Raw genomic sequence first — 27765 nt, 5'->3', positions numbered from 1 at the left:
GGGAGCCCATTGTTTGCACCCGTTCCCATTTGGCTAGAACTGCTCTTGGGCAAGAGCTACTAGAATGAACTATTGCTTCCTGTTTGCCTCCATTTCCTTTGCTACAGGATGGTTTGTTTGGTTTTTTGTAATATCTCTGCCACGATGAGCTATTCATTTCATGTTTGGGATGGGAGATCCTGTCCTATGACAGTCTTCCACCAGTGCTTCCGCCCCTCTTGGCCTTAAGCAGGCCAGCTGTTCTTGGGGGCAGTGGGACCTAGTGGAAAGAGCACTGGACTGAGACTCATGAGAGATGGGGTTTATTCCCAGCTCTGCCACTGGCCTGCAGGGTGACCGTGGGCAAGTCACTTTGCCCCTCTGTGCCTCAGTTTCCCTGTCTGGTGCTAATGATAGTGAGTGCCTTTGTAAAGAATGTTGAGATCCCTTGATAAAAGGTGCTAGGTATGATTATTAGGCAGAGGGAATCATCTTGGGAGAAGACTGGAGCAGGGGAAAGGAGAGTAAAGGGAAAGTTTGGGGAAGGGCTGGAAAAGCATGAAGAAGGGTGTCACACAGGGGGAAAGGGCACAGCAGCAGTCCTCTGAGAAAGGGGAACCCATGGGATGGAAGTTTCATTTCATTTCTGGGAAGGGAGGTGTCACATGATGTCTCCACTCAGCAGAGAAATGGGGAAGTGGGAGCTGGCCTGAGAGATTGGAGAAAACACGCCCAGGAAGGGTGAGACAGAGCATCTGCGAGAGCAAGAGACAGAGCAGGGAAGGCAGAGGCAGCCAGAGCTACAGGCGGCCAGAGACTGAGAGGGGAGGACGGCCAGACAGAGCGTGGGAAGGGAAGGCTCAGGACAGACAGAACAGCGAGGGCAGACAGAGCACAGGCTGAGAAGGCCAGGGGAAGTAGGAAGACCCGTGTGGTGCCCAGGCAGGGCGGTACATGGCCCGGGATGGTGGCAGAGGGGAACGCCGGCCCCTGCTGGGGCAGGAAGAGGCCCCGGCCGGGGGTTTATGGGATGCCTTCGAGGGCCGGAAGGCGGCCTGTGCGGCCGTGCTGCTGGTGGAAATCCTGGAGCGGGCAGCTTTCTTCGGCATCGTCTCCAATCTTGTCCTCTACCTCAACAGCAGCAACTTCAATTGGGGAGGGTCACAGGCCTCGCGGGCCTCCCTGCTCTTCCTGGGCGCCTCCTACCTGCTTTCGCCCGTCGGGGGCTGGCTGGCTGACGTCTACCTGGGCCGCTACTGGACCATCACGCTAAGCTTCCTGCTCTACCTGGTGTCGGCCTGCCTGCTGCCCGCCACGGCCTCAGTGGACGGGCGACTCTTTCTGTGCGGGGACATGCCGGCCTACTCGCTGCAGAATACCTGTCAGAACCAGAGTGGGGAGTGCCAGCAGTCGGCACCCGGCCACTACTGCGCCCCTCTGATGTACACCGGCCTGCTGCTGCTGGCACTGGGCATCAGCTCCGTCAAGGCCAACCTCACCCCTTTTGGCGCCGACCAGGTAACAGGCTCGCCCTTCCCCTCCATCCCCCCAGGGTAAGCAACCTGGAGAGCAATACGTCCAGCACACAAAGGGCTACACACACACATACACACACACGCCCTCCCAAAGAGATTCCCCGGGGCAGGACCCTCACCCCGGCTAGCGCCAAAGGGTTAACGTTGCACACACACACACGAGCGTGCATATGCATAGGCACAGGCAATGCATACAATGCGTGCGCACAAACACACTCAGAGGCAATGCATGCAATGCGCGCGCGCGCACCCACACCCAGAGGCAGAGACAATGCATGCAGCACGTGTGGGTGCACGGACGCACACGCACACACACAGGCAATGCATGCAAACAGACGACACAAAAGTTTGCACACATGAATACCCAGGCGCAGGGGCACACACACGCAAATACATCTGGCACACCCTTGCGCAAAAGCACGCCCACGCGAGCAGCCATGCAGACAACGGCACACGTTGACCCCCTCCCCCTGCAAACTTGCACACATGTGAGAACACGTTTACATGAACATGCACAAGTGCGCATGTGCTTACACACACAGGCATGCAAAAGCACACACACACACACACACACACACACACACACACACGGAAATGCAGGCACACACAAGTCCACCTGTGTGCTTCCACAGATTAATGCACATGGGGGGTGCAGGGGCTTTCCCTGTCAGGCTATGGGGGAGGGGGCTGTTTCTCTCTCCCCCCCCCCCAGCAGATGATGGGTAAAGCCTCCTCTTTACCACCCCAGAAACAAGCCAGAGTTCCCAGGCGTGGCTGGGGGCAGGGAGAACGTCCCTCGGGATGATCTCCCCTCCCAGAGCGCAAGGGGTTAATCCTCTCTGTCTCCCCCGGGAGTGAGGAAGTTCTCCCCCCCCAATCCGGGGAGGTAAGGGGTCTAACTGGGGGAAGGGGATTGTTTCTCTGGTTCATAGGAAATGGGGGTGGGGAGTTAACCTCTTACGGGCTGTAGGGGGAGAATGTCTAGACCTCTTTAGGGGGCTGCCTCCCATCTCTCCTTCCCTTTGGGGAGCCAGGCAGAGCCTCAGCCAGGCAGGGGGGCCATCACCCTCCACACCCTCAGGGGGTGCTGTTGCAATGGGGCACCCTGATTGGGTGGGTGGGTGAGAGGATGGGAAGGGCTGGGGGACGGAGGGAGCAGGGGGCCGGGAAAGGGGGAAGAGGACAGGAAGGAGGGAGGCTGGGTCTAGGTTAAGGATGAGCCCCCACCCTGTGTTTTTGGCTCAGTTTTGGCCACGCGCTCCCTGCAGGTGGAAGTCCCTGGGGCGGAGGTGGTGAAAGTCCCCCTGCCAGGCCTAGAATCTGCTGGGCTCCCCAAAGGGCGGGAGAGATGGGAGGCAGCCCCCGCCAGGGATCTAGAAATTCTCTCCCCACAGCCCATAAAGGGTTAATCCCCCCCCATTTCCTTTGGGACCCCCCTTCCCACAGTGGGGACGGGGACGAGGTCCTCACTGGAAGAGGCAGAGCACAGCCTGGCTCACGCCGTCCTGCCTTGCGCTCCCTGCAGGTGACGGACCGTGGCCGCAACGCCACACGGCGCTTCTTCAACTGGTTCTACTGGAGCATTAACATCGGGGCCGTGATCTCGCTGCTCGTGGTGGCCTTCATCCAGCAGAATGTCAACTTCCTCATCGGCTACACCATCCCCGCGGCCTGCGTGGCCCTGGCCCTCCTCGTCTTCCTCCTGGCCGCCCCCACCTTCATCACCAAGCCCCCTGCGGGCAGCCAGGTCTCTGCCATGCTCAGGCTGGCCTTCCGAGGCAGCTGTGGCAGCCGAGCGCGCCGTATCAGGTAGGGTAGGCGCTGGTGGCCCAGCTGCCCCCATCCCCTCTAGGGCCATGCTCATGCTGGCCTCCTCACGCCGTCTGTGCTCTCCCCTTTCGCTTCAGGCTGAGCTCTCTCCAATCAGAAGCCCAGGGCGTGGATCATCTCCTTGACGGCAAATCACAGCCCCGGGCTCCTTCGTCCGAGGAGGATCTTGCCAACTTCCAGGTGATGGCCAAGATCCTGCCGGTGCTACTGACCTTCATTCCGTACTGGATGGTCTACTTCCAGGTAGGTAGCCGGCAGAGCAGCAGCATCAGCTGTGCTGATGCATAGAGGGGGTTGGCAGTGGGGTTGGCATCGAGCCATCCTCACGGAGCTTAGAGTTGAGGATCAATACCATCAGTGCTTGTGAGACCCTCAGATCCTCGGGTAGTGGAGGCTTCAAACAGGGGTGCTGCCTCCACAGCCCCCTCTCGTGGCCAGGGGCAGCTCTGGCTCAATGTCCCTGAAATAATCCACAAAGGCTTCCTCCAAGCTTTTACCTCCACCCCTCTCCCAAGCCTGGTTTCATCACATGACCAGCACAGAACAATCCATCAAGTCCATCTCCACAAGAGCTCCTCAGCTCTGGCATCTGCTGCCGATCCCATTGGTCTGAGTCTTCAGCCAGCAGCCGTTCCCACCCCTCCCTAGCCAGAGGCTGCCCTTCCTCCCAGAATCGGCGCCAGGACTTTCCCTGAGTTGTCCTCTCTCGGGCTCCAAGAGGCCAGCAGCTCATCCCCCTATCTCAGGAGTGGGCAAACTATGGCCCGGGGGCCGCATCCAGCCCTTCAGATGTTTTAATCCGGTCCTCGAGCTCCCGCTGGGGAGCAGGGTCTGGGGATCGCCCCACTCTGGTGCTCCAGCCAGGGAGCAGGGTCAGGGGCTTGCCCTGCTCTGTGCATGCCGTGACTCCACACAGCTTCTGGAAGCAGCAGCATACCCGCCCTCCAGCTCCTACACATAGGGTCAGCCAGGGGGCTATGCATGCTGCCCCTGCCTCAAGCAATGCCCCCACAGCTCCCATTGATTGGGAGCCAAGGCCAATGGGAGCTGCAGGGATGGTGCCTGCAGACAGGGCAGCGTGCAGAGCCACTTGGCCGTGCCTCTGCATAGGAGCGGAGGGGGGGGGGACACAGGGACATGCTGCTGCTTCCAGGAGCTGCTTGAGGTAAGTATTGCTCAGAGCCTGCACCCCTGACCCCCTCCCATGCCCCAATCATCTGCCACAGCCCTGATCCACCTCCCACCCTCCGAACCCCTCGGTCCCAGCCCGGAGCACCCTCCTGCATCCCCAACCCCTCATACTCAACCCCACCCCAGAACCCACACCCCCAGCTAGAACCCACACCCTCTCCCACACCCCAACCCAACCCCTGCCTCAGCCTTGAGCCCCCTCCTGCAGCCTAAACTCCTCATTTCTGGCCTCACCCCAGAGCCCACACCCCCAGATGGAGCCCTCATCCCCTCCTGCACCCCAACCCCCAATTTCATGAGCATTCATGGCCCACCATACAATTTCCATACCCAGATATGGCCCTTGGGCCAAAAAGTTTGCCTGCCTGCCTGCCTGCCTCTCTCTCTCTCTCTGACCCATTAACCCTCTCCTGGGGGCCACCCACACACTGCTCCCCTAGTCCTGGCTTGGCAGAGTTTCCTGGGGTAGGGTCGGGGTGGGGGGGTGTCAGCCCATGCCCTCCTGCTGGGTGTCTCTGCCCTACCTCAGTGGGGTAGGAGAGGGGTTCAGTTCCCATGGGGGCCAGGGCATGCAGTGGGGATGGCAGGCAATGACCCCAACTCAAGGGGGAAGAGGAGGCACAATGCCCCTGGCAGAGGGGGGGTGTGGGGGGGCGCTAAGTGACATCACTGGGGTGGATGATGAAGTCCCAAGGGGTGTGATGGGGGGAGGGATGTTCCATGAATCTGAGCCCCACAGTGACCTCCCTGTTACATTCCAGATGCAGTCGACTTACTATCTGCAAGGCCTGCACCTCTTCATCCCCAACATCTTCCAGCACAACAAGACAGGCAGCAGCGAGGGCAGCAGCTACGCGGTGAGGGGCTGGGGCAGACAGTGGCGTCAGTTCAGGGGCTGAGTGGCATCGCTGGGGCTGAGGATGACACCCCAAGAGGGGTTGACGGGGAGAGGGCTGGCGCCAGGCCAAGGGAAGAGACCACCTTGAGCCGCAAGGGTGAATCCTGCTGCCCATTCGAGTCGGGTGACATGCCCAGCCTGGGCAGGGAGGCAGGTCCAGGATATCACTTGCCCCTGGCAGCACAATCCCTCCTTTGTGAGAGGCCCAGCGTGAGCGGCATGTGATACTGGTTGTGGTTACCGGCCGGGCTGGAGACAGAACAGAAACCATCCCGGTTGCTTCCGCTTCTCCTCAGGCCCCGGGCAGCTGGAGAGGAGCAGGGGACCAGGAACAATTTGTGTAGCGGGGGTGCTGAGAGCCATTGAACCAAACTGTAAACCCTGTATCTAATGGACACCACTTCCAGCCAGAGGGTGCGGCAGCACCCCTAGTTCCAGCACCTATGGGCGGGAGGGGATGGGGAAGCAGGAGGAATGATAGAATCATAGAATATCAGGGTTGGAAGGGACCTCAGGAGGTCATCTAGTCCAACCCCCTGCTCAAAGCAGGACCAATCCCCAATTTTTGCCCCATCCCTAAATGGCCCCCTCAAGGATTGAACTCACAACCCTGGGTTTAGCAGGCCAATGCTCAAACCACTGAGCTATCCCTCCCCCCAAAGGAGTCAGGGCTGGGAGAGGTAGGAGATTCAGAATAAGGGTTTTCAGTTGCTGTAGAGTCATTTCTCAAGGAGATGCCTGCTTCTGTTAGCCCAGGTGCTGGTTGTGACCCAGTTCTCTCTCCTTAGATCAGGGGTGGGCAAACTTTTTGGCCGAGGGCCACATCGGGGTGCGAAACTGTGGAGGGCCAGGTAGGGAAGGCTGTGCCTCCCCAAACAGCCTGGCCCCGCCCCCTATTTGCCCCCTCCCACTTCCCGCCCCCTGACTGTCCCCCTCAGAACACCCGACCCATCCAACCCCTATGCTCCTTGTCCCCTGACTGCCCCCTCCTGGGACCCCCCGCCCTAAACCACGCCCCCCCAGGATCCCACCCCCTATCCAACCCTCCCTGTGCCCTGACTTCCCCAACTTATTCACACCCCTGCCCCCTGACAGGCCCCCTGGGACTCCCATGCCCTATCCAACCCCCCACCGTTCCCCAACCCCTGACCACCCCAGAACCTCCTCCCCATCCAACCACGCCCTGTCCCCTGACTGTCCCCCGGGACTCCCTACCCAACCCCCTTACCACCACGGGTACGCCGGCACTGCCCCCTTACCATGCCGCTCAGAGCGGAAGGAGCTCGCAGCCCCGCTGCCCGTGCAGCGGCGTGGCTGCGTCGGAGGGGGAACAGCGGGGAAGGGGTCGGGGGTAGCCTCCCTGGCCAGGAGCTGAGGGGCCGGGCAGGACGGTCCCACGAGCCGTAGTTTGCCCACCTTTGTCTTAGATCCCCAATGCCTGGTTCTGTTAGCCCAGGTGCTGGTTCTGACCCAGTTCTCTCTCCCTAGTTCCCTGATGCCTGGCTCCTGTTAGCCAATGTGGTAGTCCTGCTGATTCTGGTCCCGCTGAAGGATCGAGTCATTGACCCGTTCCTGGTGAGGCGGAAGCTGCTGCCCTCGGTGCTGAAGAGGATGGCCCTGGGCATGTTCTTTGGCCTCACCTCTATCATTGTGGCAGGTAACGCCTGGTGCCCGTGGCTAGGGAGGCCATGGCTGGTGGGTGGGAGGCTACTGCCCAATGCCAGGGCTGGAGCTGACCGGCATTGTTGGGGGATCCCAGAGGATGGCTGATAGACTCTCCCTGCCCTGAAATCAGGGGCTCATGGGGCCTTGCTCAGATGGGGCTGACCCCTTCTGAGCGTGTGTGGGGGAATGCCACATTGATCCATCCTGCCCCTCCTCGGCAGGCACCCTGGAGACCAAGAGGCTGCAGTATGTGAAGAACAACCAGACCATCTCACAGCGCATTGGAAAGGACATGTACACTGCCGCCACGCTGCCCATCTGGTGGCAGATTCCCCAGTACCTGCTCATCGGCATCAGCGAAATCTTCGCCAGCATTCCAGGTAACTGTGCTGGGTTTGTGCAGCGCCTAGCGTGATGGGGTTCAGTAACAATAAGGCAGCACGGGTGAGGTGTGAAGCGCCAGGTGCTGGGGCTAGACTGAGCATGTGCAACGGGTCTGACTAACAGCCCCTTGCACCGGGCGGGCGGGGGCAGAGAGCTCTACTACAGCTGTATCTTGGCAGGAGGTGATGGCCCCTGATTTCATGAAGCTAAGCAATATGAGGCTTGGTCTGTAGCTGGATGGGCGACTGATAGGTTCAAGGCTAGTGCTTGGGTTGGGGCTGCCAGCTCATCAATCTGCTGACGTGGTAACAAACAGCCTGTTTGATCCCATCCCCTGGTGGCTAGAAGCAGTGTCCATTTGCCCTAGTATTACTGAGGTCCCTCAGAGCTCTCTGCTCTCCCCCAGGGCTGGAATTTGCCTACTCTGAGGCCCCCAAGTCCATGCAGGGAGCCATCATGGGGCTCTTTTTCTTCATTTCCGGCGTGGGCTCGCTCCTGGGCTCTGGGCTGTTGACTCTCCTCTCAATGTCGGAGCATGGCTGGATGGACTGCCCCAAGGACTACGGTGAGTGTGGGGTCCAGGGGCGAATACAGAGCCAAAGGGAGAGAGGCAGCCGCTCAGCAGAGTCGGGGGTGGGAAATGTATCCCTGGGGCCAACAGGGGGTGCTCGAGGCAGGTTGGGAGATAGGTCTGTTCTCCAGTCTCAGGCCTCATCATCCCACTGCCAGCAGGGGGAGCTCTCCATGGAAAGGGTTCTGCTGACAGTGCCAGGGGAGATGGGTCCCTGGGGCTGGGAATGTGGCAGAAGATGGTGTCTACTTGGTGCCAGGTTGCACTGATTGTCTAGGGAGAAATGTGCCCTGGGCTATGGGTGCTGCAGGGGCTAGAGGTGGAGGGGACTGTCTGGTACCAGGAGGGGGTGCTCTGACGGCTCACCCCTTGTTTCCCCAGGGAACATTAACAATTGCCACATGGACTATTACTTCTTCCTCCTGGCTGGGATCCAGACTGTGACCTGCATGCTCTTCTTCTGGATCTCTGGCCGCTACGAGAGGCAACAGCAACCCAACTGCCACGCCTGTGTTGGCCACGAAGGGGACTGAGGAGACCCTGCCCCCCTCCAGCTGCCCCTTTCTGCTCAGTGACTTGCCCGGCTTGGGCTGGTGGATGGAACTGCTCCCAAGCAGTGCAGCTGGGTCAGCAAACCTCCCCGGGGAAGGGGGAGGAGGGATGCCCCTAGTAGGACACCAGGGACTCTCACCCATAAGGCACCCACGGGACGCAGGGACAGCCCCAAGGGGGAGGGGGATGCCCTAAAGGGCAGAGCCCCCTCATGGCTCACTTGGGGGCTTGCTCTTTCTCCTTGTCGGAGACCCTTGGGAAATGTTGTCCTGCCTCCTTGGCTACCCCCAGGCTCTAAGATCTACCCTCCAGGTCCAGAATTCCTAAGGATTCCCTCTCTTGCCTGGGTTTTGCCATCCAGCAGGGTCCTGACATGGCCGATCTCCTGGGACGGGCACCAGTAAGGGGTTAAATCAACAGGCAGAAGGAACTTGAAATGAGGGGTTGGGGGATGATTCCCAGAGCCCAGGAGAGGGTGGAAGATTTGCCCCATCCTACACAAGGGAAAAATCTCCTCAGCCCGTACTAATATCAGGGCTCAACTGGGCAAAGGCTGGATACAATCTCATAGAGTGGCAAACCTGCTGGCACCGCTGGTGGATAGGACATCAGAACTGCCATGATCCGTGTTACTCTGTGTAATGCTAAATGGGCTCTGATGGGGAGAGGGCAGCGGTGGTGGGTTGTGCCTGGCTGTTCTCTGGGGGTTGGTCCAAGTGGAGGTGTTTGTAAAGATGGAATTTTAGAGCGTGGGGGCTTTAATTTATTCTGGGGGGAGAGGGAGTTAGATAAAGGTGCTCCAAGCCACCAGCACCCGGTGGAAAAGACAGAGGGGTAAATGCAATGGCCCTTAAGTGCCCAGCCAGTATCTATTTACAATTTTATGACGCGTGAAAATAATGCAGGGAAAAGCACAGCAGAACTCAAAGCAAAAAAGTGTTCCTGTAAAAAAACAACACTCCACTGGAAAGAGATTTCTGTAAACGAACAAGACTTGCCCCTGGAGCCTTTGCAACCCAAACACTGCGGGAGATACTGAAACGGAATGGCCTGTTATCAAGGATGGGGATTGCAGTTCATGGCAAGGGTCCACTTCCGAACAGTCTATAAGGGGTTGATACGTGATGGCTGGCTGTTCTAAGCAGCTTAAAAATATGACCAGTGTGTGCCAGAGCTGCTGTTGAGCACATCAGCAGAAGGTACTAGAGCTGGTTAAGTGGCTAGTAAGATTATTATGAGTATTGCCGTGTGCCGTTGCAGATGCAGAACAAGGTGCTGGTCCCTCCTCACCTCACCTAAGTCAAAGACAACAGACAGCTGGAGGAGCACCAGGAAACAATGAGGCAATATTGCTCAGTGGTCTCAGTGCACCAGTTGGCAAGTTTGTGGTAGGCATCCCGGCAGAGCAGAGTTTGACAGGAGGATAAAGCAGATAGTTATGACGAGTAGCAGCCTGGGAGAGAGCACAAAGGTGCTTGTTTGAAAATTGACCAAGTGGGCGATTGCTGCTGGCACCACTGGCAGAGCGGCACGGGACAGAATGGACTAATGATCTATAACAAATTAATAGGGCTGTCAATTAATTGCAGTTAACTCAAGCAATTAACTCAAAACAATTAACTCAATTAAAAAAATGTGATTCATCACAATTTTAATCACACTGTTAATTGAATACCTGTTGAAATTATATTTTTGCATGTTCTTCTACATTTTCAAATCTATTGATTTCAATTACAACACAGAATACAAAGTGTACAGTGCTCTTTTCAGATTATTTTTGATTATCTTTTTTACAGTGCAAATATTTTTAAACAATAAGTAATATTTTTCAATTCACCTCATACAAGTACTGTTGTGCAATCTCTTCATGGTGAAAGTGCAGTTTTCAAATATAGATTTTTTTGTTACATAACTGCACTCAAAACAGCTTAAAACTTTAAAGCCTGCAAGTCCACTGAGTCCTACTTCTTGTTCAGCCAATCGCTAAGACAAACAAGTTTGTTTACATTTATGGGCAATAATGCTGCCCACTTCTTATTTACAATTAAAACGAGAACAGATGTTCACATGGCATTTTTGTAGCCGGCATTGCAAGGTATTTACGTGCCAGATGTGCAAAACCAGTGATAGGCAACCTATGGCCCATGTGCCAAAGGCGGCATGCAAGCTGATTTTCAGTGGCACTCACACTGCTCGGGTCCTAGCCACCGGTCCGGGGGGCTCTGCATTTTAATTTAATTTTAAATGAAGCTTTTTAAACATTTTAAAAACCTTATTTACTTTACATAAAATAATAGTTTAGTTATATATTATAGACTTATAGAAAGAGACCTTCTAAAAACGTTAAAATGTATTCCTGGCACACGAAACCTTAAATTAGAGTGAATAAATGAAGACTCAGCACACCACTTCTGAAAGGTTGCCGACCCCTGTGCTAAACATTTGTATGCCCCTTTGTGCTTTAGCCACCATTCCAGAGGACATGCTTCCAAGACTGATTGGACTTGTAGGCTCTAAAGTGTTACATTTTTTTATTTCTGAGTGCAGTTATGTAAAAAAAATAAATAACTCTACCTTTGTAAGTTGCACTTTCAAAGAGATGGCACTACAGTACTTGTATGAGGTGAACTGAAATACAATTTTGTTTCTTTTTTACTATGCAGATATAGGTAACCAAAAATAATAATCTAAAGTGAGCATTGTACACTTTGTATTCTGTGTCTGGTGGCACCTTAAAGACTAACAGATTTATTTCAGCATAAGCTTTCGTGGGTAAAAACCCCACTTCTTCGATGCATGGAGTGAAAATGCATCATACCATGCATTTGAAGAAGTGGGTTTTTTACCCACAAAAGCTTATGCCCAAATAAATCTGTTAGTCTTTAAGGTGCCATCAGACTCCTTGTTTTTGTGGATACCGACTAACAGGGTTCCCCCCGATATTTGTATTCTGTGTTGTAATTGAAATCAATATATTTGAAAATGTAGAAAACATCCAAAAATATTTAAATAAACGCGATTTAAAACTGTGATTAATCGTGATTTTTTTATCTCACAATAAATTTTTTTATTCATTTGCCAGCCCTACAAATTAACTATTTATCCAAGTGTCTCAGCACTCAGCTCCGTTTGTAAATGGAAACTTCAGAGCAAGGTTTATAAATCTCTCCCATTTGGGATCCCCGCATAGAGGAAGGCTCAGGAAGGGAGCCATGCTGCTACTTTTCTTAACAATGGAAAATCTAATTATAATCGATCCGATGGGCTGGGCTGTTAAAAAGGCTGAAGCTGCTGGCAGTGGGGAGGGGAGGCTGGGACAGCAGGGAGAGGGGAGCCCTGTGGCCTGGCCCGGGCCCTGACGGAAACTTTCCCTTTTCGATGAAGGCTGTTTTTAAAAAGGTCTGTTCTCACTGTGCGGCTGTGAATCTAGTGCACGCATATTCCTGCTGACCTCACACGCAGCACATTACTCTGTTCATGGAGGACACCTCTCACCTCTTCGAGCCTCCAGCATGGGGCTGGTGTTAAGCCACCGTCATGCTCCCTGCATTCTTGGGCTGTGCCTGGCCCAGGGATAGCTTAGAGCAGCCCCAGGGCTGCTCTGATTTATGAGCTGCTTCCTATGGCAAGCAGGTAACAGTCACAGTGAATGCAATCCAGTCACGCCCCTGATCCACCTCGCCCCGATCCACCTCGTTTGCTGGGGGCTGGTAGATAGGCCCTTCTCCCAATTCTTTACCAGCTGGGAAGGCCCCTCAGTGCAGGGGGTATTCTCAAGGGGCCATCCCCCATTCCCCTCTACAGTCCAGTGGAAGAATGGCCTACGCTGGCAGATGGGGCCAGAGAATGAGGCCGAGAGACTGGAGAAGTTTGATAGCAGAGGGAGCCTGCAGCTGGTCATCTCCTCCTTCCACCCAGGGGGTGCTCTGAGTACAAAGGCAGGGAGGGATGGAACAGGTCCCCCCATTCACCCAGGGGCTGGGTATTTGTTTTTAAATACTTTATTTTTGTAACAACATAAGAATTAAAAATCTTCCATAAATAAAGGACCCGTCGTGGCAGCCTCCCGACGCTACAGGTATAAAATGCCAGAGATCGTACAAAACGAACGCACGGCCAGGGTGAAGGGGGCCGGCTGGTGCCCCCTGGGAGGGGGCCCACCCCTGAATGGTGGGCAGGTTGGGGGGATATCCCAAGGGTCAGACCACAGGAAGGACACTCGCCATGAAAACCATCACAATCAACACAACATTGCAATGAGAGCCAAAGCAAAATTGGAATCCGGCCCCGGCTCGCCCCTCAATGGGTTGGAGATCAGTGGGGAAAGCACCCCCAGAATCTGGGCGATAACCAGGACACCTGGGTTCCAAGTTCGGGAGGTCAAACTCCCTCCAGTGAGAGGGAAAGAGGGGCCTCAGCTGGGATCAAGATAGAAACTGACGGAGCGCAGGCTGGATCCCCAGGACAGAGACAAAGAGTCAGAGACAATTCTATAGGATGCAGCCCTGCATCTCAGTGATCCAGGGGCCTACAACTCATCCCTAGTGGGTAGAGCCCTGACCCCTGGCAGCAACCCCAGGGGACAGTGCTCTCCTCCTAACACTGACTGGGAGGGAGCAGGTTTGGACAGAGAATGCCCAGTGGATCTCAGGACAGATCCCTGGGAGGATGGCCAATGGGAGCGGGGGCTGGTCCCTTACTGCTTTGCCCTGCACGGTGTCAGTGGGGTGCAGGGGCCCCGAAGTCAGGAGCTGCCCCGGATCCTCTCCATGTAGCTCCTCAGCTCGTCGGGGTCCCGCAGCCCCATGTCCTCGCATACCCAGCGGATGTCGTCCTCGCTGGCCACCAGGATGGACTGGATGGTGGGGGCAGAGGAGGGCGGGGGGGACGCGGCACCCTCAGGGGCCCGGGGTGAGGCAAAGGTCACAAACTCCACCCGCTTACGCCTGCCCCCTGGCGCAGCCACCTCCTTCCGGGACAAGGTGCTGGGGGGTGCTGGGCTCCCCAGAGCCGCAGGGAGGAAAGTGCAGGAGGAGACCCCCCCGTCAGGCCCTGTGATCTCAGGGGCACCAGCCTCCCCTTTGCCCCCCTCCATGCCCGGGGGAGTCCCGCAGCAGCAGCAGCTGCCATCTTTGGCAGCGGCGGAGGGGTCGGGGGAGGGATTGGGGCTGAGCTCTTGGTGCTGGCTGCGGCGATCCAGCTGGCGGCTCAGCTCCTCCTGGTCGGTGCCCAGCCACACCCAGTTGTGGGGCTGCTGGGTGGAGGGGGCTGGGCCAGGCCCAGCGTCGGGGGGCTCCTTGCGCTGGTAGCGCAGCACAAAGACAATGCAGTTGACGAGGAAGATGAAGATGGCCAAGCAGAAGACGCCCAGGAGAACGTACATCCCGATCTCCAGGTCCGTCACCCGCTCCGGGGCCTTCACCATCTCATCCTCCTCCTCTTCCTCCTCAGGCCAGCCATCCTCAGAGAAGGTGCCACCCTCGGGCCTCTCAGACTTGGTCAGGTTGGGTCCCACCCCGGCTGGGGCCCGCTTCCGGGGCCCCACCATGGTCTCCGTAGCTGCCGCCGTCACCGCCTCCCCCGACATGGCCCCCTCGGCCCGTTGGAAGGGGGACTCGGGGTGGGGATTGCGGGGCCGTAGGCTACCGGGGGTTGGGGGCCGTCGGCTGATGCCAACCTCCAGCCAGGCAGTGCCAGTGGCCAGCGGCGCCCGGTGCTTGCCTTTGCGGCAGGAGTCTGCGGTGTGCAGGCCCAGCTGCAGGAGGGGTCCCCGGCCCGGCCCCTCAGCCACGATCAGCGGGCGAGCTAGCTCCTCATCCGGCCGCACCCAGGCCACGCTAGGGTCCAGGGAGGAGACAGAGAGCGCCACGTCCCGCCAGCCATAGAGCTCCACGGGGGCCAGGGTGTGGTCGGTGAATGCCAGCCAGACACTGAGTGCTGCTTCCTGGAGGGGGGACATCCGGGGCCACAGGGATCAGGCAACAAGCGTGTAGTGTTGGGGGGGCGGGGAAAGGGGGGACGGGACACAGACGGGCAGGGGGATGGGTGTAAACGGAGGGTGCGAGAAGAGACACACCCGTGATCCCTATGCTGCTGCCCTCCCCGCTTTGTGTGGGGGCCACAGCTGCAGCAGGCCCCACTTCCCAACTCCCCCAAGCAATGTGCGCTTGACTCCCTCCTCCCACCCGTGCTGCAGCAAGGAGAGACACTGGGCAAGGCCCAAACCCATGGGTTCTAGGGCTCTGCCGAAAGCCAGGGTCCCCACCCTCATCTGCCACCAGAGAGGTCTGGATCGCATGCCAAGGCCCAGCACTGGAGGGGCAGAAGCTGCAGCTTTAAAGGCCCGGTATAGCCAGGCTCGCTCAGCTCCAGGAGCCTGGGATGTCCCCAGGAATCACCTGGCTGGCTACACCCCGTGTTCCCAGCCCTGCGCTCTGCCTCCCAGGCCCCACGGACCGCCCCTCTCACCTGCTTTGGGGAGTGCAGGGCTGAGAGTGCCTGGCAGGTGGCGGTGAGGACGTCGGGGTGTCGTGGCTCCGTGCTCAGTGCCAGCGAGAGGCCCGACACCAGCTGGGCCTGCAGCTCCAACACGGCCACCTTCTCATCCGACACCACCAGGGTCTGCTCGCCCAGGATGGAATCCGAGACAGGGGAGCGCACCTGCCCGGCGGGAGAGCAGGGATACAGGCACTAGCAGCAGCTCTGGTCTGGACAGAAAACCTCCACAAAGCCTCCCCCAATCTCCCACACTCCCGCCTGCGCCCCCAATCTCCCATGTCCCCCATCTGCCATGCTTCCCCCTCTCCCAGCCACCCCTCATCTCCCACGCTACCCCCGTGCCCCCGCAGCCACCGCCACTCACCTCTTGTGCCTCCCCCAGCCTCAGCCACCCCTCCCATCTCCCACGCTTCCCCCTCCCCCCAGCCAACCCCACACCCATCCTCTGTTCCTCTCCCCTCAACCTCCCTGGTGCCCCCCACTCCATCCCTCTGCTCAGCTGTCCCCCCACACCATCCCCCTGCACCTCTCCCACACCATTCCCTGCTACTACATGCATCCCCCAGCTCACCCCACACCATCCCTCGTGCCCCTCCCCCAGCTCACCCCCCCCCGGCTCCCACCTCCCTGGGCACCCTCCAGTCACCCCAGTCCCTACCTCCACTGACGTCACTCCCGGCTCGCGGCCTATCACCACGCTCCCGCCCTCCAGAGTGGCCACGCGGGGGTCCTGCACCTTGGCTTGCCCGCCCACCAGGTGGGAGACGTCCAGGAGCCAGTCAGAGCTCGGCATGTAGGTCAGGTGCCGTCCACCGTCCAGTGGGTGAGCCACGAAGTGCGCCAGGAAGCGGACACCAGCACGCTGGTACTGGAGCCGACAGCCGCGAGCTCGCCTCTCTGCCTCCTCCCCAGCCTCCTCGGGCTCCGCCAGGCCACTGCTCGCAGAGGAGAGCGCCACGGTCTCAGCAGGGAGTGGCCAGGCATGGGGCTCTAACCCCACATGGTGCAGGTGGCCGAGAACCACCTCATCCTGGTGCCATGGCCTCCAGAACCCCACGCTGCCAGCCCCTGCACTGACATGGAGAGCCTGCTCTCTGTTCATCTGCCCCATCAGAGACACTGGGACCCCCCCCGGCCTCTGCCCAATCAGCAACTCTGGGACTCCCTGTTATGAAGTGGGAATTTTTTGTATGAAGACTAGGTGTGCCTCAATTTCCCCCGTGTTACCTAGGGAGTGGAAAAGGGCTGTTGCTCTCAGGGCAGGTGAAGAGACGTAGACATGGGTGTCGCCTAGCTGTCTGGATCTTGGTCCCCATATCAGTGGAGCCTCTGAGGGTATGCCCACACTGCAATTAGATGCCTGTGTCTGGCCCATGCCAGCTGACTCAGGTTTGTGGGGCTGGTTAATTGGCTCAGGCTGCTGCCCAGGCTCTGGGACCCTCCCACCTCGCAGGGTCTTAGTGCCCAGGCTCCAGCCGAAGGAGGCCAGACGGACAGAGACACACAGCTTGAACCCTGGAGGTCACTACAGCTTAGCTCGGCTATTTCATTCCTCTGTGCTAACCTAAGGCCTTCCTATGCCGCGTTCCCACTGACTAATAAACCCAGCTGTTCTGACAACACCGTTTGGTGTCACTGCTCATGCTGGGTGAGGTGCATTAATCCCTGAAGGGTGGACAGGTCTCTGCCAGGAGTCTGTCTGCATGGGACTCGCTGAACAGAGCTCACGGTGTGACGCAGGAGTGCGGAAAGCCCAGAGGTTCAGGCTGAGGACATGGTGACACCATGTGGCTTGCCCTGGAGGAAAAGTGAGACCCCTCGGGGGTCTGGCCCACTGAGAGGTTCCTCCTAGAGACTGTTCCAAAGCTGGGGCCCAGCACCAATCCTGTGGATCTGTGACACCCCACCGCAGGTCCCCCTTCCCCATCACAGAGACTCCATCTCTTCCCCGCCAGCTTCTGGCCCCCACCCCTAACTGCCTGCGCCCCGAGTGCAGAGCCTTTCACTCAGCCAGCCACTAGAGACTCTGGGCTCCTCACTCAACCGACCTGCCCGCTCCAAGGGGAAGTCTCCCCTGGGCCCCTTCTCCGCTCTAGTCTGGCCAGGTTCTTAGACTGCGCCCATCACTGTGGCATCTGAGCTGCCCCAAAGCGTACACTGGAGTCTGGACATGGCCCCGGTGCCAGCCCTGCCTGCTTCCTTCATGTCCCCACCTCCCCTATCTCCAACACATCCTTCCCATGCACCAGGCCCCAATGCCCTCTCTGCCTGCCAGGCCCTGCCCACCCTCCTACTGGACAGGCCCTGGTGTCCTCCCAACACACCATGCCCTGGCACTCTCCCTGCCCACCCACAAGGCCCCGGCACCCTTCCGGCAGCCCCAATCCCTGCTCCAGGTTGGGAGCCAGAGGGACTGACCTGTCTGGAGCGGCGCCGGGCACCCTCCAGCCGCGCACCTGCTCCAGCGTGGTGTCGGTCAGCTCGATGCGCAGCGGCAGTAGTGGTACCCAGACGGTGAAGAGCAGCGAGGCGTGGAGCCGCCGGAACCAGAAATCCACTCGCGCCCCGCGGGCGCCCCGGTTCTCCTTGCCCCCCACATAGACGGAGTTGCATGTGTCCGTCACCTGGCGGCCAGGAGGGCATGAAGAATGGCACATATGTGGACAAATGTCCAGACACCTTCACCCCTGTCCCGCCCCCCAAACCTCCAAGCCTGCCACTCGGGACACTCCATGGAACCAGGGAAAGGGTGTGGGGAGTAGCTTGCAAAGAGGAAATAGAGCAGAAGGGAACCAGCGAGCCCTGGCTACAGGGTGAGAGGCGGTGGGGATGGGAACCACATAGGGGCTGAGCCCCAAGCGGTAGGAGGGGGCCAAGGACATGTGGCTATGGAGCTGAAGGTGGAGAGGGCAGGGGCTGGGCCATTGGGGAGGGAACAGGAGGCGCCTGGCAGAGATGTTGAGTTGTGGAATGGGGGTGAGGGGAACCTGGGGGGCTGAAAGCCTGAAGGGGGAGCAGTGGGGAAGCCCAGACCTTCCAGATGGAAGAGGCGGTCCCACTACCGACCGGGCTGAACTATGACCTGGGGAGTGGTCACACCGGACTCCCATGTAACCTCTGCTCCTGCCCTAGCCTGAGGGGTCAGGGGAGATCTGGCATTGCAGAGGGTGAGGATGGGGATGATGGCCCAAGAGGGCACCTGAGGATGGTGTGAGGGGAGCTGGTGTCTCAGAGGGCGAGGAGGGCACTTGAGGGTGATGGTGGGGGATCTGGCATTGCAGAGGGCAAGGACAGGGTATGATGGCCCAGGAGGGCACCTGAGGATGGTGTGAGGGGAGCTGGTGTCTCAGAGGGCGAGGAGGGCACTTGAGGGTGATGGTGGGGGATCTGGCATTGCAGAGGGCAAGGACAGGGTATGATGGCCCAGGAGGGCACCTGAGGATGGTGAGAGGGGAGCTGGTGTCTCAGAGGGCAGAGCTAGAGAATGATGCTCTGGGAGGCAACTGACAGTGAGAGGGGGAAAAATCTGGGTCTCAGAGGGCCAGGATGAGGGATGATGGCCCAGGAGGGCACTTCCCTATGGGTCAGTGGGTGGTTCATTTGTTTCTCACCTTCAGGACCTGCTTGTTAGCAGACTCACACCCCATCTGCTCGGTGACCTCGAACACAGCTCCCCCCATCTCCACAGCGACCAGCTTCACCGGCACTGCCAGGGGGATCCCCGTCAGGGGGGCGGTGTTCACAATCTCTTGCTCCTGGGGAGACCAAGAGGGTACACAGATTGAGACCCTGCCTCTGGGGGGCTGCCTGGCGCGGGAACAGAACCACAAGGCCTTACCTTCACCAGTGGGACCAGCGCCCTGACGTCGCGCTCCGACACCTGGATCTCCCACACCATCTTGTCCTTCTCAGCTTCAGGGTCCTGGCCAGGGTACTCCACCTGCCAGGTGACGGGGCGCGTGGAGGCCAGGCCGCTCGTGCCGTTCTCCACCGCCAAGTCCAGGTAGAGGAACTCGGGGAAATCCGCTGCCCTAGATGGAGGCAGGAGGGAAGTGAGGGGGCAGTGAAGCAGAGGACGGATACAGCGCCCCCAGGGGCTGGGGCATCTCACCCCTGCTCCATCACGAGCCACACAAATTTCACCTTCAAGCACAACCGGGAGGTGACCAGAGAGAGGGACTGTCCTGTTCAGCGGCCCATGGTTCCCTCCCTCCGATCTGATTGGTCAGTATGTGGTGGAGTAGCAACAGCCATCCCATCCCCAGGCCAACGGCATCAGACCTACAGTCTGATTGGCTGGGTCCTGGGAGAACAGCTACATTATCACTGCTCCCCCGCGTCACATGGCCTCCTGTCCCCACTGGCTGATGCCCAGGAGAATACAGGTATCAGCCCAGCCCCCCGCAGGAGTCACATGGTTCCCTACATCCTGCCCAATTGGCCAATACCCAGGAGAATAAGCGTGTCAGCCCTGTCCCCTTCAGGAGTCACGTGGTTACTACCTCCAGGCCAACTGGCGAGCGTCCAGCCGGCGACAAGTGACCACAGCGGTGTGGTGCTTTGAACCCTTGAACTTGTCCAGCTTGGCCGTCCATGCCTCGGGGACGGCAGGGCGGGCAGCTAGGACCTGCAGCCCCTTCTTCACCTTGATCCTGAAAGAAGCACGGCTCAGAGTCAGAGCATGGACTCCTGAAGAGACGTCACCCAAAGCAGAGACCCTCTGAACCCTACAGAGTCCTTGGCTGGATCCCTGGATCCCCTTGGATCTCACCTGAGGGTCAGCAGGCCAGGGTAGGGTCCCTGAGTCTCAGGGTAGGTTCCTGGGTCCCCCGGATCTCACCTGAAGGTCAGGTAGGGTCCCCCATATCTCAGGGTGGGCCCCTCGATCTCACCTGAGGGACAGCAGGTTAGGGTAGGGTCCCCGTGCCTCAGGCTGTGTCCCTGGGTCCCCCTGGATCTCACCTCAGGGTCAGCAGGTTGGCGGTGAAGTTCTGCTGGAGGATCAGGGTGGCCGTGAAGAGCTGCCCTGGCCGGAGTGCCATGTCGGGGACCCGGATGAGCACGTTGTCGTCCAGCCGCACCTCCTGGCGCCGAGGCGGGTCCGTGCCTCGCAGCTCCACAGTGCCGACATAGTGCAGTCTCTCCTTGGTGCTCTCAGCACCCGGCCGGGGCCTCTCCTGGGGCCCCGCATAGCTGCACTCTGCAGACGTTTCCACGGTCCCCAGGCTGTAGTACAGCTCGGCTCGCTCGGGGGGCCGGGCGGGCTCTGCAGCTCTGCGCCGGCTGTGTGCGGAGGGGTGTGTGGCAGAGAACCAGCGTGGGGGGAACTCCAGCTCCACCACGCACACTCCCAGGGGTGCCTGAGTGGGAAGAGCAGGGAGTGGGCTCAGAGAGCATGAGTCTACCCCAACCTCATTAACCACCCACCTCTAGGGTGGGCCCTGAAGTCTCCATCACCCACCCCAGGGGGAAACCAACTCCTGCTCCAGCCCGACCTACACTGCACTGCTGTCCCCAGCACAGAGCACCCCTCTTTCCCCAAATCTAAGATCACTTAGACCCCAAGCTCAACCCCTGGAGAAGAGCTAGCCTTGTCCCAGGGAGCCCCCCAACCCCAGCTGCCCCTGCAGCCTTGCTATGGGGGACACACAACCTTCATCTTCTCCATGGTGACCCCAACACACCACGATCTGGTGCCAGGAAGGGGCGCAACGTACCCAACCAGAGGGACTTTCAGCTCCCACTGCCCCTCCCCCTTCCCCCACTCCTCCAAGGATGTCTGGGTGCTGGACCCTCTATCTCCTGGGAGGGCAGATGTTGGCGGGTCACGTACTGACCTGGAGGCGGCAGGCTCCATGCACAGCCCGTGTCTGGTGGAAAGCGTGCAGGGAGACACAGGGCAGGTCATGCCGTCCCGGCAGCCAGTCCTGCCCCTTGAGGTGGAAGAGAACCCTGGCATACGGCTCAGCTGGAGACACTGTGCCCTCAATGGACACGGCTCGGACGTCCCAAGCCGCGGAGCCGTACCTGTGGTGGGGATCGGCTGCTGGCACCACCTGGAGAAAGAGACACAGATTGAGACTGGGAGAGATGGGTCAGATGGGACACCGAGATGCCCAGCTGAGCCCAGAGTGGAGGCACTGCTGGATGGGCAGGGTTACCTGTTGGGCAGTGAAGGGCAGGTAGGTGGCTTGGATGACAGGCTTTGCCGTGGGCCGGCGATGGAGGAGGAGGTAAGTCTCAGAGCGGGAGCCCAGGGAAGCATTTCCCAGCAGGTACCGATCCACCCGCTGCAGCCGGAAATGTTCTGGAATGTCCAGCACCTTGAGTTCGGCCGGCAGGTACACCAGGTCGTGGGGGTCCGATTCTCCACTCACTGCGGGGAGAAGAAAAACCAGGTCTGCGGCCGGCAGTCATGTGCCCCCTACCCTACACACTTACCAGAGCACGTGTCCTCCCCCTCACCCAACCCCTCCTGAGAGAAGGAGATGCCAGGACGTCAGCTGGAGTGGAGCGTCACTGTTCCTGAGCTATTCAAGGGGGTGGACCAAGCCTGCCTCCTGCTGGAGAAAAGGGAGCTAAATTATTTGTATTACAGCAGCATCTAGAGGTCCTGGCTGAGATCAGGGCCCTGTTGTGCCAGGCACTGCCCAGACACATAGGGAGAGACAGGCCCTGCCCTGGCTGAGATCAGGGCCCCGTTGTGCCAGGTGCTGCACAGACACACAGGGAGAAAGGCCCAGCCCCAAAGAGTTCACATCTACATAAAATTATTATTTCTCCCATGTTACAGGTGGGAAACTGAGGCACAGATTTTTTTAAGTGACTCCCCCAGGGAGTCTGTGGCATAAATGGGGTTGAACCCAAACCTCCAGAGTCCCTGTCCAGTGCTTTAAACAAAAGACCAGCCTTTCTCACAACCAAGGCTCCATGGCCTATGTGATGCAGATCAGACAGGACGAGAACAGTACAGTCTGGGTGAAATCCTGGCAGCACTGAAATCAGTGGGAAATTTGACATGGGCTTCAACAGGGTCAGGATTTCACTTTCTGAATCTAAGCAAACCTTTGGCAAGCCACTTATGGCCAGATTGTCTACGGCTCAGCAACGAAGCTTACGTTCAATCTGCCAGAGTTCAGCTCTCATTCAGCATCCAAATTAGAGTCGGGTTATCAAAAGTGCTCAGCAGAGGGCTGAGCTCTTGAAAACACTGGCCTAAGCTCCCTTTACCTCAGTTCTCCATTTGGCAAATGATCCCTCTCCCCCTCCCCACCGCTTTCTCTATTGAGCTTGCTAGCTCTGCCGGGCAGGGACTGTTTCTTCCGTGTACACGTGCAGCACCTAGCACAACGGAGTCCCACTATCTCCGTTGTGGGGAGTAGGTGCAATTGTAATACAAACAGGCTTGTGCTCGCCTGCTTCTTTGTGATGTACAGAGCCAGTGGAAATTCAGATGTTGTTTCCCCAAGGTTTCCACGGACACTTGGAGATTCAGTGGGACTTTGACATGACGAGGCAGGAAGGCCAAAGCTGAGTGACAGAGAGGAAGGGGCCGTTAGCCTGACTGTTAATCATGTGCTGGTCTTTGCTTCTGTTAACATCTGAACTTAGTGGGTTCAAAAGCGTTTGAGATTGTTGCTCTCTGGGGCACGGGCTGTGTTTTTGTCCTGGGTCTGTACAGAACCTAAGCACACAAATGACACAACTGAACACACAACAACATGGCATTCTGGTGGAGCTGATTCACTTTTTCTTTTTATAAAAAAAAAAAAAAAAAGGCACCCCCCATACCCCTCCAAACCCCACAAAAATGATGAAAATCATTGAGATTTTTCACCCACTGGGTTTCCGATAACAAAAAAAGGTCGATACCATTTTCAGTAAAAAAAACCCACCAATTTTCCCCCTGACTAATTAAAAAACAATACAAAAACGATTTCAACATGGTTTGCAAAAATGGTTATTTTATTCTTCACCCAGCCCTAGAGTTGACACAATTTGTCAAAGAGTCAATACTTCGATGGCAATGGAACCAGCCATTTGGGAGATCTCAGAAATCAGTTGATTTCAGTGTTTTTTAAGAGTCTTGGGTGTGCTTTACTCTGGAATTTCCCTGCCTCTTAAAGAGAGGGCAGTTCCAAAAATAATAACCCAACCTGCTCTGATGGTCAGAAATGGGCTGATCTTTACTTAACAGCCGCAACTCAATGTTAGCACCATCTCGACCTGCAGATAGGATGCCGAGCGGGTCACTGCATGGAGCTTGAAAGCCACTTCCCTTACTGGGCCAGGACTAGCAGGAATCTCGCCTGGGCTAGCACCTTTCAGCTTGCACAGGAGCCATTTTCAAAAATGAGAAGTCTTTAGTCTTTAGCAAGTTCCCCAACTGTGCCCGATCTACAGAGGATTTGCGTCTGTTATAACCCTGGTAGTAGCAGCTCCTGCTTTTTAGCTCTGGAGGTCCCAGGTTCAATCCCCAGCATCAGCGAAGATAGGAGCCAGGGCCTAAGCAGACTAAACAATTGCTTAAGGCCCCAAGCAGCTCAAGGGGGCCCCCATTAATTATTAATATGTGCTATTTCTGTTTAGGGCCCTAATGGGCTACCATCAGCACTGGACAAGATGGTACCTGTCACAGACCGTGGGACTGGGGAGGTCACACATATGGGGTAAGAGGCTCTATGACGGTTCTGCCAGAAAAGCCAGCTCCTTCCACACAGAGGGATGGAGATCACCAAACCTTCCTCCCCAGCATGTCCAGGGCTATGATCCCCCTGCCCCACCAGCCAGCCCATTAAATGTTGATTTCCCCACCGTTGTGATCTCTTATCATGCCTGCCCCAGTCCCTGACCCCGGGGAGGGAGCAGGTGGCGGAGAGATACTGTGACATCCCCCTCTGGGTCACTACATCCCAAGATCCAGGGGATGGGAGTTGGGGGGTGGGGAGAAACAGGTGGGTTCTTTACAAGCCTGGTATCTGCCTCCCACAGGCAGTGACCTCTGCCATCTCCCCTCTCCCTGCTTGATTGGCCTGCTAATTACATTGCACTCTCATCTATTTCCCCTCATCATCCTGACAGCTCCAGCCTACCTCCTGCCTCCCATATCGCCCCCTCTCCTGCTGGGGGTCTGGCTCCCTACCTCTCTTCCCAGACCCCTCTCCAAACCCTCCCACTCAGCCCAGGGACCCTTCTCTCTCCTATGGCCCAAGCCCCTTCTCCATTTGTCCCTGCCGAGGTCAGGATTCACCATGAAATGTCACAATCCCACCACAGGCACCAGCCCCGTGGGACAGAACAAACCCCGCAGAGATGGCTTGCTCTGAACCACAGCTCCGGTGGTGCCTTGAGATCCCAGAAGTTCCCCATCACGCTTGGGACCTAGAGGACCAGGAACGGACCCTGTAGAATCACAAGCAGGTGATTTTGCTACCAATGCAACACAGAATCGATTGGGTTTGGTGACCCCGTGGAGCACAGATGGGGAAACTGACACACCTGCTCCATCATGTCCAATCCATCCCGTCCCAGCCTGTGGGGCCACCAAGCCCTGCACAGTTCTGCTCCCATTGCCCCTAAAGCACTGGGGGCTAAACATCTCAGAGCAGGAAAGATTTTGCGGGGGGAGGTGGCAGAAGGGATGTGGGGGGGCCCGGCAGGAGGGAGTAACTAGAGCTGAGAACAGTCAACATACCCAGGAGGGAGGAGGCCCCTTCAGGCTAACAGACAGCGGCTGGGACAGAAGAGGTAAGGACTGGCTAAGCTGGGAGCGTTTGATAACAGAGAGATGCATTAACCTGGGGAGCAGCCTCCCAAGAGATGGGGGTCAGCCCCATGGCTTGAGACCTTCACAACTAGACTGCCTTGGGGAGTGCCCACAAGGGCCCGACCTGCCCTGCCGTCAGGGCTAGCCACATCAGGAGCATTGCATGCCCCAGGGAAGATTGATTGGCCTCTTTCTAGGGGGAGTCCTGCTGTCACGGGGGCTCCAGCCTGGGCTGTGTCATGAGCAGGGGATGCAGGAAGGTGCGGATACGGCGGCTCAGGAACAGATCAGAGGAGCTGGGGAGAACTCTGGGGATCTTGTTAGCGCCTGAGGCGGACCTGGGGTTCCACCAGGACCAGACCATAAAGGGAATGTGGGGAAGCCTGTGGGGTTCCCTGCTGTGACCTAAGAGGAAAGACAAGGGGCCCTGCTGGCTCTGGACCACAGGGCATGAGGGAAACCACAGGAGTGAGATGTTGGTTCTTATGGATATTAGGAGAGGGCGCAAGTTCTGTGGGGTCCAATGGGGCTCAGAGCCAGGTCCCAGTAGCAGGAGTCACCACTAGATCCCATGGGGGTCTGGGAAGTATATGGGTCCTGCAGGATCCAATGGGGCTCAGGGTTGGGTCATTGGGGCCAGGGTACCCATTGGATCCTGGGGGGAGCCCATGGGTTCAATGGAGCTCAGAGCCAGGTACTGCAACTAGGGTCCCCACTGGATGCCATGGGGGGTGTTGCACGGGTCCTTTGGGGCTCAGAACTGAGTCACTGGGACGGGGTCCCCACTAGATACCACGGGGGGAGGGGGGGGCTCAAGGGTCCAATGGGGCTCAGACCTAGGTGATTGGGGCCGGGGCCGCACAGGTCTTATGCGGCTCAGAACCGGGTCACTGGGGCAGGGGTCCCCCCTGCATCCCACGGGGGCGGGGCGCGCAGGGCGCACGGCTCCTGCGGGGTCCCACGGAGCTCGGCGGGCCGGGGGAAGCCCGGCGCGGGGGGGTCTCAGCGGCGCTGCCGGGGTGTCCGTGGGGCGCCAAGCGAGGGGCGCACCCCGAGCCCGCACACTCACCTCTCGCCGTCTGCAGGGCCAGCAGCGCGGCCAGCAGGACAAGGCAGCCGCGTCCGGAGGCCAGGGGGGCAGCGAGCCGTGGGGGGCCCATCCCTGCCCGCCCTGGGGCCATGGGGCTGGCGCGGGGCTCAGATCCCCCCGCCCGCGCCCTGCACCCGCAGCATGCCCCGGCCCCCGAGCGTCGCGCCCGCTCTGTCCGTGCGCCCCGGCCGCGCCTCCGTCTGCAGCCGGCAGCTCGGGGCTGCCGCTCCCAGACAATAGAGGGATGGGGAGGGAGGGAGCACATGGGCTGCTCGCCTGGCGCCCCGGCCGGGTCCTAAACCCCTCCTTTTCCAGCCGGCATCCTAGTGCTGCCCCCGGTACAGCGCCTAGCACTGCAGGGGGCCTGGAAAAGCGGGTAAAGTAATGCGAATCCCAGAGTAACAGCAATACACGGGGCCTAGGTGGAGCCAGAGGCAGGAGGGAAGCAGCCAGAGAGGGAGAGAAAGAGGTCGAGATGGAAAGAACAAGGCAGGGAGCAGTAGAGAGGGACAGAGGGTGAGGGAGAGATGGGAGAATGGAGAGAGCGAGATAATGGCAGAAAATGAACAAGAGAAGGTGTGAGCAAGGAAATGAAGGAGGGGAAAGAGGAAGGGGATGAGTGAGAAGCTATAGAAGGAGGAAGAGACAAATGGAATGACTGCGAGCGCTGGAGACGGCCAAGCAAGGCGCAGAAGGAGCCAAGGATGGACAGGGCAAGCCAGTGAGGGGGGAGGGGACAGGCTGTGTCAGTTGGAGGCAGGATTGGTGCTTCCCTGTGCATGGGAGATTGGAAGCTGCTTGGGGCTGGCTCCCGTGCTGTGTGTACAGAGCCTGGCGCCATGGCTCCTGAAACACTGATTCGGGCTCGGGGCTCCAGTATCATACAGGCTATAACAGGCTATAACAGGGACGGGACAGATCAAGGGAGCAACAGGAGAGGAAGTGCAAAGGAGAGAGAACGTGAGCAGGAGATAAAAACAGGCAGAAGGAGAAAGAGTAAAAGAGAGCAAGAGGCAGCAAGGAAGAGTGGTAGGAGAGAGAGTGAGGGAAGGTGAAAGGGACAGACAGGCAGACAGCAAGAGACCCACATGGACAGATAGGCAGGCAGACACAGGGCTGGATTTCCAATTAGACACAGTAGACATGTGCCTAGGGGCACCAGCATTCTAGGGGTGCCCTTCTCTCTTTAAAATTGTGTGCAACACGAAGATCAGCTGCGGGGGGAGCGCTGAAGATGTAAATCTGGCCCTGGGCAGACAGCTAGAGAGAGCCACAGGGACAGACAGAGGTGGGGACAGCTCAGCCCACAGCTCAGCCCCCTGGTGACTGGTGCTTTGTAAATAACCAGACAGCTGGGACAGAGCAAGTGGATTCTTGAGAGTGCCATAAGCCTGTTGCCCTGCGGCTCCCCCAGCCCAGCTGCAGCAGGGCCTGCGCCGAGGCCTGCAGCCTGCCAGAGCCCCCGGGCACCGGAGGAGTGCTGGGAGCCACTGAGAGCTCACGCCCAGTGCTCTTGCTCTGACATGCCTCCCCACACCAAGAGGAGCCAGCCAGCAGCAAGGAGCTGCAGCTGGTTGGCTCTGCCCTCAGGCTCTGGGAGAGCACAGGCTGCCATGGACCCTACTTCACCCGCACCCTGCCAGGGCAGAAATAAACCTGCCCAGGCAGAAATAAACCTGCCCAGGCACTGAAGGGTTAAAAAGGCCAAAAAGCAAGAGCTTGGAGTCTTCAGCCTGTATCATGTAACAGCTGGAGACCCAGACACGTCATGGGGAGGAATTGGAAGCTTCAGATACAGGGATAGAG

At 58.2% G+C, this 27765-nt stretch overlaps 2 protein-coding genes across 2 annotated transcripts; one reads left to right on the top strand and one right to left on the bottom strand.

Moving 5' to 3' along the window:
• The first annotated feature begins 933 nt into the window (after nt 1-933).
• Nucleotides 934-9309, top strand: SLC15A3 (solute carrier family 15 member 3). The gene is made up of 8 exons (XM_077819846.1): nt 934-1497; nt 3040-3323; nt 3422-3587; nt 5297-5392; nt 6922-7090; nt 7320-7478; nt 7889-8047; nt 8435-9309. The coding sequence occupies exons 1-8, from the start codon at nt 934-936 to the stop codon at nt 8584-8586; spliced, it is 1749 nt and encodes a 582-aa protein (XP_077675972.1). The 3' UTR covers nt 8587-9309.
• Nucleotides 9310-13349: 4040 nt separating this feature from the next.
• On the bottom strand, nt 13350-26050 carry TMEM132A (transmembrane protein 132A). The gene is made up of 11 exons (XM_077820093.1): nt 25939-26050; nt 21265-21479; nt 20941-21159; nt 20066-20463; nt 19606-19755; nt 18942-19134; nt 18715-18858; nt 17522-17727; nt 15762-16038; nt 15074-15265; nt 13350-14549 (listed from the first exon to the last, which is right to left on the bottom strand). The coding sequence occupies exons 1-11, from the start codon at nt 26048-26050 to the stop codon at nt 13350-13352; spliced, it is 3306 nt and encodes a 1101-aa protein (XP_077676219.1).
• Nucleotides 26051-27765: the final 1715 nt, after the last annotated feature.

The sequence above is a fragment of the Eretmochelys imbricata genome, chromosome 6 (assembly GCF_965152235.1).
Source record: "Eretmochelys imbricata isolate rEreImb1 chromosome 6, rEreImb1.hap1, whole genome shotgun sequence".
Taxonomy (NCBI): Eukaryota; Metazoa; Chordata; order Testudines; family Cheloniidae; genus Eretmochelys; species Eretmochelys imbricata.
Note: the sequence above shows the minus strand (reverse complement) of the source record. Positions and strands in the feature narration are given on the sequence as shown.